At 42.3% G+C, this 12,220-nt stretch overlaps 2 protein-coding genes and 1 non-coding gene across 5 annotated transcripts in view; 1 reads left to right on the top strand and 2 right to left on the bottom strand.

The window, feature by feature from the left end:
• The window catches only part of MATN2 (matrilin 2), a 68,946-nt gene extending 61,739 nt beyond the window's left edge, over positions 1-7,207 (top strand). For 2 of the 3 annotated variants that reach the window (XM_015618920.1, XM_033512353.1), the window contains 4 exons: positions 3,010-3,081; positions 3,611-3,715; positions 3,951-4,046; positions 6,872-7,207. In XM_015618920.1, coding sequence (XP_015474406.1) covers positions 3,010-3,081; positions 3,611-3,715; positions 3,951-4,046; positions 6,872-6,924 — 326 coding nt within the window. In that variant the 3' untranslated portion in view covers positions 6,925-7,207. The remainder of the gene's footprint in view (positions 1-3,009; positions 3,082-3,610; positions 3,716-3,950; positions 4,047-6,871) is intronic. The other variant, XM_033512354.1, reaches the window with a different exon arrangement.
• Positions 7,208-8,139: 932 nt separating this feature from the next.
• Positions 8,140-12,054, bottom strand: RPL30 (ribosomal protein L30). The gene is made up of 4 exons (XM_015618922.1): positions 11,823-12,054; positions 10,805-10,950; positions 9,563-9,693; positions 8,140-8,307 (listed from the first exon to the last, which is right to left on the bottom strand). Exons 1-4 carry the CDS (start codon positions 11,841-11,843, stop codon positions 8,258-8,260), a joined length of 348 nt encoding a protein of 115 aa, XP_015474408.1. The 5' UTR covers positions 11,844-12,054; the 3' UTR covers positions 8,140-8,257.
• On the bottom strand, positions 8,540-8,674 carry LOC117244003. The gene has a single exon (XR_004496284.1). It is a non-coding gene; the product is annotated as a small nucleolar RNA SNORA72 (small nucleolar RNA).
• Positions 12,055-12,220: the final 166 nt, after the last annotated feature.

The raw sequence follows: 12,220 nt of genomic DNA on the forward strand, positions 1-12,220 counted from the left end.
AAACCAAGTCAGTTCAATTAACCTTATTAAGCAGATAATCTTCCAATGACAGCATGTCATCTTAAAAGCTTTTGGAGATGCCAAAGCCAAAACTATCTGGCAGCCAGAACAATAATTCTCACTCATTAGCAAAGCCCAGTATAGTAAATCTCACTGAGCAGCAAACCCTAGAGCTCAGTGATGGAAATGCATCCATCAGATACCCACAACAGTGATTAGCAATCACCATTTTTATTCCTTTTAACTACATTATTTACAATATTAAAAAAATAAGTAAATCCTGCCCCTTTGTGGCCGTTTCTTGTCTACACCACTGGTAACTGGGCAGCACTGGTGCTTCAGCTTCTGTCCTCTCCCTCTCTCAACAACGGGCAATGAGTGCCTCATACCTGTGAACTGAGGACTGACCCAGCCTTGTTTTTGGACACTCCAGGATTACCTATTACTCATCAACTCACTCCACCAGAAATTCAGCCTCCAAACCTGTTACACAATCTGAAAGTTCTTTTTTGAAATTCCTTCTGTTGTATACAGCACAATTTTTCTCCTCCATTGCAATAATGACTTTTATCTTTACTCCAGCTTAGGTCCTTAGCTGAGATCTTCTGAGGCTCCAGCTTGTAGGACAGTAGGAGATCCTGTCCTCATGGACTCCACTGACAGAGCCTCTCATCCCTAGTCCCAGCTGTGGATGCACTGCATGTTTCCAACTACAGTAGAAGCCCTCCAAATGTTGTTTTTTTGGGGTTAGGCTTTTTTCTTTTATTCTGCAAGAAAGTATCTGCCTTGTAAAATAGTCGCTGATTACTATTAATTATTCTTGATGACGAGTAGTAAAGGCAAAAAAAAAAAGGAGGGTTTTTTTTTCTCTTGCCTCTTATTAAGAAGAATTCATTTGGAAGGTTCTCATTCATTGCCTTGGTTAATGTTAATTTCTCATCTGACTGGAAGCACTAACGAGGCTCCAGCAATGTCATACATAATACACACTCTATATGATTGCAGATGCAGCCCTGTTCTGAGCATGTGCATTGTGGGAGCTTTTAATTACATGGTCATATACTATTTTTGTCACAAAACTGCAGCCCTGATCATATGACAGTACTCAGCCGCCAGCTGGTTAACATTCTGTTCTCCTTCCAAATTGTGCATCATTATCAGTTCAGCAAATATTCAGACACTGCTTTCGATGACACTTTCTCACAGGCTCCTCCTAACAAATTACTTGTGTTTTTTTACAAAACTAAAAACTAAAAATGAACATCCAACCTCAGCATTGGTCCCCAGCAAATTTATTCATTGCATGGACTTCACCAAAGGATTCAGGGTGATCAGCCTCTGTCACTACTTGTGTGTTTATTTAGCTTCATAGAGGCAATGAGATCAGAAATCTTAGAGCCCCAACTAGTTTCTGAAGCCTGAAGAGGAGTTTCTGAAATGCCCAATTCCTATTCCAAACTGGAGACCTCCTGGCAGACCTCTACCAGTGCATTTTTCCTTTTTCTGTCTCTAATTATGTGTCCACACCAGCCCTGTGTCCAAAGCTCAAACATTTTAGGTCAGTTCCTCTGCCCTTCCTAAACAACCCCTTCATTAGCTGGCAGCTCCTGAACAAATCATTACCCAGGGTCAAACACTCAAGATTCGTCTTACCTGCTCTATCTTTCCTACAACAGAAATCTTCACCATCCTTGTTCCCACTGGATCATTCTTCAGCTGGAGTCTGCTTCTCATCTGTTTCATTCCCCTGTGATCTCATCCCACACCTCTCTGCCCTGAACTCTTCTCCAAAATCTGAGCTCCTTCCAGCAGCTGGGTCCCATGCAGACTCAGGTATCCATATCTACCTATACCTATCTCTATATATAAATATTGTAGTTCTGCTGCCTGGTATCTAGTCTTATGCAACCACTCACCTGTTCTTCCCTGATATTCATGCTCAGTAATTCCAACCTCCACTCAATAGGGCTTCCTCTCCTTCCCAGTGCAATTTAGCACAGCTGTTTATTATTGTGCATCTCTCCAAACTGACTAAACCAGCAGGGGACCCCAATAGTTATAGCAAATCTAGATGTCACAGAAGCATCTTCCACCTCCCTGCTGCATCTTCATGGCCTATCAGGTGAGTTTGCGCTGTCACCTTTTTACCCCATGCACTCACTTTCAGGGAAGGAGCTCTGGGTTCCAGAGGAGGGAGTGTGTCCCAGATGCTCCATGCACCCTGGCATCATCGGTCACGTCGTGCAACTGTTAAATACCTGCTCTTTAGCTCTTCTGGGCCATGGAGGGCTCCGGAGTCAGCCAGTCGGAGGCGAGGTGCTCATTCCCCGTGCCCAAGGAGCCGCAGCTGCCTCCACACTGCCCTCTGGCGGCAAGAAACGGTCAGGGCACACAATGGCTGAGGTTCTACCTCAAAAAACAGGTTTCTGTTTCCTCCCAATCTCTTGACTAAAAAGATCGGGGTGTAGACTCTGAAATAAATCCTCACATTTCAAAGGATGTGCTTCATGAATTAGAAACGTGTATTTTTGCTTATAACTGTAGTGTATCAAATAGACTCTGCAGCACCCTTCTCACCTAAAAAGCTCCCAACTCTCTGATCAACATTTCCCATTACAAAGAAGAAAACCTAAGGACAGGAAGAAACTTTTTCTTTGTCCAGGCAATATCCTTATTTAGTTCATTCCAAAGGACGATGGATAATGAAACATTAAAGAATTTTCACTATAGGATGCAAAGTAGATTGCTGACATTTCAGATTGCCTCACTGCTATTAAATATTCACTTCTGATTTTGGAGGAGTTCCTCTGATAGTCTGAGTTGAAGGGAAAGCCCTGGAGTTTCCATCAACACTGGACTTCTAAATTGCACAGGTATGAGGCATTCTCCAGGTGTTACGAGAGATAAACACCAAATTACTGGCAAGAAACATCTCCAACTCTAGGGAATGTGAACATTTTTATTGCTCCTTTCGTGATATTATTTCCTTTGGCAATTTCTATCTACCAGCCTTGAAAGAGTCACATCACCAGCAGGATGCATCATCTGGGAGGCTTCATAAGACTGGTCCACAGCCTTCAGGTTGGCTGGTTTAGCTCAAGTGTCCTCTCCTTCTGCCTTTTCATGCTTAATTTCTTCTGTAGAGAACTGTCACAATTCAGCTAAAATGGTTCATCCCATGTCCCTGCCTCCTTGCCTCTCCAAGTCATCCTACTTTCTGCTATATGAAAAATGGAAATTCACTGTAACAAAAGCATGGCTGCATGCTTCTTACATCATCTGCATGAAATAGTTCATGGGGAAGGTTGTATTTCAACACTGTGCTTGACACTTTAAGCATGTTCAGCTTTCAAGTGCTTCTGTTTCTCACAGGAACCTTCACAATTCCCTTTCAGTTCTGCAACCCAGAACTTAAATCATGTATACAGTAAACACAGCCTAACAGCTTGGTTCCTTCACATCTTTGTATCCCATGTCCTTTCCTTGAATGATCCTCACTACATTTAGTGAGATTACTTACTAATTAAGGAGAACTCAGTGCATGCCAGTAGGAAAAAAAAAGTATAATTTAGTGGGTCTGATTTTTAGATTTTTGGGGGATTTCCTGCAGGACCTGAATCAACCACAATAACCATCACAGATGTCATTGACTGTCCACATCTTGCAGTACACCACAAGTATCTTTTTGAAGACAGTCACGTTCACTCAACAACAGGTAATTGGGCTACCTTTGTTTAGAATAACTCAGACTGTTCTTTGAACATAGAAGACTGTACTATTTTCCAGTACCAACAGAATCTGCTGCAGGGCATTCCTTTGGCTGTTGACCTGCTTTGAGAACAGGAAGTCATATTGAAGCTGCTCTGCATTTACAATTCCTTGTCATTTCCTCCCCATCCTATTCAATTTACTCAACATTTAGCCTATGTTTAAATGTTTCTATTTTTCAGCAAAAGCCTCAAAAGATAATGACCAGTGCAAATGTGAAAACCTTGTAACATTCCAGAACTATGCAACCAGTCAAGTAAGAAAACTCACCCAGCGATATATCCTTTCTGAGTAACTGTTTCTTACAGGTAAGATAAGAAAGGCAGGTTAAAACAAACTAATTTTTGCAACTGCCTCCACAGCTAAAATCAGTTTATTGTAATGAAAATCTAAACCATATAATAGTTTCCAAGACGCAAGGACTTTAACTTTTAATCTGCTTTTCCTTCATAGAAGGGACCAAAATATTAGTAAGTATCTTGAACTTTAATAACCACTTATGGTAAACACCTTCAGGAACAGCAAAGAACCGGTCAAATTCAAGACTAACATGCTTTGCATCTTCAGATGCTACTGAAATATTATTACTGGCTACAGGTGTCAGAGTACAGATGTTTCCCTGCTGAACTGCTTGGTAAGGCACCATATGCAGTGAGTCATTTAAAATCATACTCTAGATGCAGAGGAAATCAGAGGACTTAGGTTTGGTTAATCTTGCATTAAAAGAAATGCAGGTAAAATTTAGCAAAGTGCAGATAAGTAGCTTCTGTCACCCAGTTAGTCTGTTTATTTCAAGGCAGCTGCTAGTGCAGCAGCCTTTATGCTGCCTGTAATATCCACATCTCAGGAAACAGCAGCAAACTGGCAATACAACCCGTCATGTACTATTTATGCAGCAAATTCTTATTTTCTTCATCAAAGTTGCTTCTGATCAAACGAACAGTAAGAAGACATCACAACTTAGACTTGAGTTGTTTAACTGTGTGCAAGAGCAGTACGCATTTATTCTCTGCACAGAAGAGTGCAGTGATACCAGCAGCTCATCACTGTACACTTCCTAGACAGGAACAGCTTCAGACTGTGAATAGTCTGTCCAGAGGAAGGCAGGCAGAGCCCTTGGTGGCTGGTAACCTGATGCAGAACACTGCCTACCCGTTCAGACCTTCCCAGCAACAGCCAACCTCTCTCTCACCTACCCAAGTGAATCCTTTGGCAGAGACTTTAAGGAATTATGTTCTAATCACTTGATTAAATTACTCCATGCAAAGTAGATTTTCATAACGGAGGAGAAAGCCATCATATAATGTTATTGCTGTGTGTTTCAAATGTTCATCAACATACATACTGTTCTGACAAGACTTCTCCAAACTTTGGAGAAAAATTTCTAAGTCATTTCCCACATCCTTAAGTGTTATATGGCATGCAGTGTTCCAACCTACATGCTGACAAGAAAGGACACCAACTCTTGCCCTTTCAGCTCTTTACCGCAATCCCCTGCAGCTGGGCTATGAGGAAACTCTGAGCTTACTCAGAATCAAAGAATTTAGTTGCTAAGCCTAGCAACGTGTGTTTTTGCTTTACCATTTGAGCAGGCAACCCTCAGATTTTTACTTGAATAGCTCAAGGTGATAGAAAACCTGCCAACACTGAGCCAGACTAGGAATTTTTATAGGAACAGTGCTAAGCACTTCCTTAGAGCACTGTGCAGCCACTGCATAGAAGAGTATGAACCATCCAAAAGTTTCCTCTTTTATTAGAAACCTCCTTTCTCTGCCTTCTCTCAAGAGCAGCTCAGGTATGAGGGGATACACTAGTTCTTGATAACTGCAGATTGCTGTCTAGTCTTCATGCAGAGATCTGGAGGGTGGGGGAGGGAGAACTGGCTACAAGAGTAGCTCCAGTTACACTACAAATTTAGAGGCACCAGTCCAAACTGTTTTGTGTCCAGCTACACTAACTTCTATCAGTAGTTGAGTGCAGTTTCACTGCTTCAACTTTGCCTCTCTGAACACTTGAGAAATATGGCTGTTGAAGAAAATGGAGTTCACATGGTGCTCATATGCACAGAGTAACCTTGCTGCAGCAGACAGATGAGAAATTACCAAACACAATGTCCAGGCAGACCCACAGAAGCAGGATATCCACTCTTGCTCTGTACTAGCAAGAGACTCTCCTGATGTCGATGGGGGGGGGACACGGTACACATGGCTGTTCTGTCCAAAGTCAAGAGGCCAAATTCAATTTGCCTGTCTGCACTAAAAAATTCCTAACAGCAATGTGTCAAAGATCCCAATTTATACGCCCACTTCTCCATCTTCCCTTGTGCAAGACCTTAAAATGTTAAAATCAAGATGCTAGTCAAACAAGCAAGGAGTGGGGTGTAGCAAATTCATCCTTCTGAGGTAGATCTCAGTGCCTCCAGATCTCACTTAATGCTAGGCCTCCTCTTCCTCTCAGCTTCCCCTGGCTGCCTTTCCATGGCACACAGAGAGAAGTGCTGAAGTAGTACTGGTCCAACCTCTTCCTGCAGGATACAGCATTCCCGCCAACTGGATGTGCTTATCAGGAAATGGATGCTGTACACTACTTTGTATTTCTATAGCATCTTACTGGAAATGGAACCAGCCCTACGGAGTTTGTTGTGCTCTACTCCACATTTGTCAGGAAACCACTGTCACAACTGTGGACAGGAACAGATCATGAGGAGCACAGTCTTACTGGGGTCTCAGAGCCCTATAGTTTTATAATCCACTGTTAGATACCCAGTTTTCCATATGGTTAAGGGAAACATTTTCTAAACAGCATTAACTAGATAAATATTTCCCCTTCCTTTAAAATAGAGAAAATAAATCAATTTGTAGAAACAGCTTTTTTAATAAGCTGCTGTCTGAACTCCATGTAAAGGTATGCCTTTTAAGGAATGGGGGTTTCACACAGCTTTCTCAACTCAGCTGATCAAATCTGAAGAAAATACAGGGGAAAACTGAATGAGAAACTACTGGAAGAGAAACAAGAGAATGTTTATGGACCAGAGCAATCAGGTAGCTGACTTTTTCTATTAATGCCTCCTATCAGAAACTCTCTTTCCTTAACTTTTATCTACTGGAAGAAATGACGAAGAGAATGGAAGACTTGGAAAACAGGCTAAAATACTGATCAGAATTTTAAGTGTACACTACACTGTATATTTATACATTCAAACTTGTCAGAGCTATTTTCTTAAACTGGTTCAAAGTAAAATAACATCTTTGTGCCTGAAGTGGAAAAGACTCTTGGATCCTTGCATTTATATGCCATGTGTTATTTTGCATTGATTGCAGATAAGAAATGTTGAAAATTTTATATAAAGAGTTTAGTAACTAGCAAAAGTTCTAATTAAGCAGAACAACTGAAATAAGCTATGCAAAATAATAAAATGGTGTTATTTTTTGAAATGAAACCTCCATGTTTTGAAGTATTTTTAGGGTATGAATTTACTTGGCTTGCTTTTATGTATTTCCCTCCTCCACTCTTAGTATTTTAAGCACACAGTCTGTGTATGTGTGTGTATATATATATATATAGCTCTATGTATACAGACATATAGAACAAGTGGGACCATTTCATAACAGAAGTAGTTGCAGCAGGACTTAAGTGATTTCAGACAAGCCACTGAGTGTGCACAGATACATTACATCAAGCTTTGAAAAGTACCCTGTGCTTTAGCAGTTCCAAATTCTGCAAGGTTACAGGTACATTCTGATTTTCATTACGTGTTTGCTTTTACCATGTCAGAAAATCACTGGCACCTCAATTAACAATCCCTAATAATAAGGAACATCCTGTAGCCATGGTGTCACACAAAACAGGCCCAAATCTCTAAGATACTGATGTTCTCAGCAATTGTGACTTGAGAACACCAGCTCATCTGCCTCTAATATCTTCAGAAAACTAAAATGAAGGCTACTGATTTAAAAACAGCTTTGTGAAGTTCACTGGTATTTTACTGAAAGCCTATGTTACACATGTAGAAGCTATATCCTGTTTGCCTTTTTACAGATATGTACTCTTGGAAGGAAAGCAAAAAGGGAATAACACACATTATTACTTGATGCACTTGGTAAAAACAGTGTGAATTATTTTAATGCAAGTAAACCTTTAGGGTTCCCCACCAACATCCCAAATTTGCTACTGTCTCTCATGTTATACCTTGTGCTTGCATTAGCACTCCAAAAGCAAACACTAAGGAAGCCCTAGCCCACTGGAATTTGTCACCACACTTGCCATGATCAACCCTTCCTTCACTTACCTCCCAAGATCCACAATGCCACAGAAAGAAAGGCAAATTTTGCCATGTGAAGGTTATTTCTAACAGAACAGGAAACACAGCAGTGGTAATGAATCTTCATTTATATAGTCTGTTCCCTAAAACCAACAAAGTTATAATACAAATTTTTCTTTAAAGAAAACTGTAACCAGTTTTATTGTAGAAATAACACCTTTATAGCATTTACTTCTCACTGGTTTGTTCTGGCATGCTTCTAATGATGTCAGAGTCACCTGTAAAACAAAAATGGATTGTTACAAGAGGACCCACAGAAGAATGTTTTTAGGAATAAAAGTAAGAAAAAAATCCCAATCCATAAAATCACCACAGAGATTCTAAAAAAAGAAAACAACCTGAAAGCAACAGCCTGCTTACCAAAAAAAGCAAATAGTTTTGATAAAATTGATAAAAATACTCGTAACTGTGTCTTTCTAATCCAAATACAGTATTTTCCAGTAATTATGCACCTGTCACCAGCATTTACAAAGCCAGGACTAGAACAACAAAGTAGTCCTGGAGGACACAATGCATAGTTTTACTATAGCGAATGTCTAGCCTCCCCTGATCACAGAAATATCAGGACAGCGAGAATATTCGCATTGTTAGCTACAGAGCATTAGGATTTACTTGCAGCTCCCACCCCACCCAAAACCAAACCTGAAAGTGGTATTTTGAAAATTAAGTTTACAGCTACTATTTGAATACAAGCAAGCTAAATAAAGTTTTCTGAAGTAGGAAATTAAAATCATTGTGACTTGGGGAACAGCTGGTTAAAGTTATTACAGAAATCATTAAACCTATGTGCATGCATTCTGGTCAACAAACAGAACAAGGGATTGATTCTGCTCTTAAAACATTCTGGAAAGAGGATGGAAAGTCACCTACTTAGCATTCTATGCAAGGAATTTGAGCAACTCTCTGGGACAACGACTGTTACCAAACCATAGTAATTACGAAAAAACTTACAGTTTTAAAATAGTGTTTAATATAATTTTCATTTCCTTGATGAATATCCATCTGCCTATTGGTTATTTCTCTATATACTATTCTGGAAAGCAGGACAAGTCACAATCCTTTGTCTCATATTAAGAACAGTCAAACAGGGCTGTTGTAAACATTATGTTGTGCAAGCTCATGTCCTAGCCAATGTTTTCAGAAACAGATCCTGTACAATTGTGCTCCAGACACTGAAACCTCCCTACAGACTGACAAGTAGACAAAATGCTCACAGGGCTCAGCAGTAAAAGAGCTATGTGCAAGAGAAGCAGCAGTCCTACCAAGTTCACAAAAGAAAAAAAAGTCCTATTAGGACACACAAAAGAACAGGATCTTGGTCAGAGGAAATTTCAAGTGTTAAACCAGATGGAAAAAGGTAGTGAAGTGTGTCATCACTTCTGCTCATTCCTTGCTCAGTGCTGCTACTCACAGGAGAAAGGAGGATCCACAGACACCTCCTCATTTGATCCCTACAATGCAGGAAGGAATTACCTGGGTCAATGATGGCCAGTGTGCACACTCTGTAGTATTTTCCACATGCTGTGCCCAACTCAATGTTGTTCCCACTATAATGATGGACGCCGGTCTTGGCAAGCATAGCGTAGTACTCAATCTCTGATTTTCTGAAATCAAAAAACTGGGTGTTAACAAGACCCACAAACAATTCTGACCAACTGCAATACAGGAAGAGCAGCTTTAACTCCTACCACACTTAAACCTTAATACACTTTTCCTTCCCATCCAGAAGAACACAGCCGGTTTTTGTGAGAGGCAAAATCACTTCAGGGTTGTGGCTCAGGAGCCTTTATTTATTGAAATTGTACAGGCTTCTCCTTCAGGAGACTGGTACTCCTTCAGGTACAGCCTTCAGGCTGCTCCTAACACAGTCTCATTTCTACACGGTAGAAGGACTCAGCAGTTGCAGATCTCTGAAAGGCCAAAGGAGCTGTGCTGAAGTGCACAAACTGAGAGTTAATGTTGATGGCCCTTGGTGGCCAGATGCTGAACAGAGAGACACAGTTGTTGCAGCTGAGAAATGAACCATGTATTTTAATTTAAAATAATAAGTCCATATATACTGCCCTCTGACTCCCACTAGGAAGGTCTAGCAGTCAATGCTGTTTCCCAAGCATTTTGGGATCCCCATTAATATTGGGGATTGCTGCCCACTGTAAGAGTCCTGCTATTCCTCAAGTATCTAATTTCTGGATTTCACGTTTACATTTTCTTGAGACTGTCAATATCCTTTGACAACAAAAAGGGCCCAGATATTCAGTGAGGAAAATGTCATACTATTAGTACCGATTACACTCTCAAAAAAGCAGTTTTACTGTCCAGGACCCCAACTTTATAACTAACTTCGACAAATTTTGTGTGCTTCAAATATTTTAAATCAGTTATCAGTTTTCCTAGCTGTAAAATTATTTTCCAATACATTACTTTGGAAAAACATGGGAATTCAGCTCCATTACACTCTTAGTGAAAGTTACCAAGTGTGAAAACCTTCCAATGCTTTTTCTAGTGCAAACTCCTTGAATTAGACCTGGAAGCACTTTAACACTTCTAGACTTGAAATCATTGCACAGCAAACTACCTATCGCTTTTATTTCAGAGCACTCTAGAACATGCCAGCAAAGCCCTCTGCATTAAGTCTCTGGAGCAATTAGTGTGAAACACACACTGCATTTGGACAAAGCACCCATCTCAGAACTGTTCTCTCACACATCTGCTTACCTCAAAGCAGGACAGTTGTTGGCGAGGATGACCAACTTGGCTTTGCCCTGACGAATCATTTTCAGGGTCTGTTTGTACCCAAGCACATATTTGCCACTTTTCATAACCAGCTGAAGCCTGGAGTTGATGGACTCCAGGGACTTTTTCTGAAGAAAATGTAGAAATGCATCAATCATTGTGTTACTTCACACTTTTCAAACAATGGAGAACCTAATAGAGACATTTCAAATATATGCATTTTTCATAATCTCCCTATAATCTGAAATACAGAATAAGAAAGGCCAGTCAGTTACCCAAGTGTAAGAAAGCTTATGGATAGGGGCATTGCTGATACTGTGTTTTCACGAGTTCAGAAAGTTCTCTCTTACCCCCGTATCTCTCAATAGGAAAATCTATGTCAAACCACTGTTGCTGCTGTCTACATAAATTAGTGACATCTCCGTGTATCTGACAAGCTCTTATCAAGCTCAGCTAGCCAAGGCTAAGTAAATACCACTTCTGCCTTGCAAATCTAAGCCAGGCTTAGAGTCTGTCTCCTCAAGGCGCACACTGACAACATCACATGGGCAGCAGAAATAAGTAATTCTGTGCAATATCGAACTCATATTACAACAGGAGAGCGTGATGCTCATGACAACAGGTTAGGTGCATTTGACAGACGAAATCGCCACCTCTGAGCAAGAAATCCAGATCCGTCAGAGCCACTCTAAGAGAAAGGCCCGAATATGTCAGGAAAGGAAAAACTGGAACACCACCCGCACTGGGACCTCGGCACCACTTCTCCCTCCCTGCAGCCATCTCAGGAGCTCTGCAAGCACCCCAAAACATCGCACGGGGGGAACCCGAGGATACCGAGCCCAGCGGGAGGAGGCCGAGGGGCGCGACCAGTGGCAAGAGGGCAGGATCCGAACTCTGAAGGCCGCGCCGGGCTGCGCCCACGGGACCCCGACCGCCAACCCAGGCCATGCCGGGGTCCTCCCGCCGGGCCACGGCGCTGCCCGGCCCTGCTCCCACTCACCGTCTTCTTCGCGGCCACCATGTTGCTGCCTCGCGCGGGGTCGGGTGGTAACTGGAACACAGGGGGACGTAGGGGAGTGGTCAGAACCCGGTAGCAGAACCCGGCAGCAGCTCACGGAGCGGCCCCCGCGCCCCCGGCCTGGCCCCGCTCACCGCAGACGCACCGCCAAGATGGCCGGCCCGCCAGAAAAGAGCGAGCTAACACGAGGCACCGCCTGAAGCCGGCAGCAGTTCTCGCGAGAGTCAATGCACCCGGCCCACGGCGGCCGGACGGGGCGGGGCCGTGCCCTGCGTGGGCGGGGCCACACTGAGTGGGGGCGGATCGCTGCTGATGTGGGCGGGGTCTGGCGGAATGACGGACGGGGCTTGGCGGGACGTGGGCGGGGCCTAGGCCAGGGG

The sequence above is a fragment of the Parus major genome, chromosome 2 (genome assembly GCF_001522545.3).
Source record: "Parus major isolate Abel chromosome 2, Parus_major1.1, whole genome shotgun sequence".
NCBI classification, from domain to species: domain Eukaryota; kingdom Metazoa; phylum Chordata; class Aves; order Passeriformes; family Paridae; genus Parus; species Parus major.

Excerpts from the sequence above, each read along its gene's own strand:
- RPL30 (XM_015618922.1), bottom strand. The coding sequence starts at position 11,843 with ATGGTGGCCGCGAAGAAGACG. Across the intron at positions 10,951-11,822 it reads TGGTGGCCGCGAAGAAGACG|AAAAAGTCCCTGGAGTCCAT; the intron begins GTGAGTGGGAGC and ends CATTTTCTTCAG. Across the intron at positions 9,694-10,804 it reads AACAACTGTCCTGCTTTGAG|AAAATCAGAGATTGAGTACT; the intron begins GTAAGCAGATGT and ends TTTTGATTTCAG.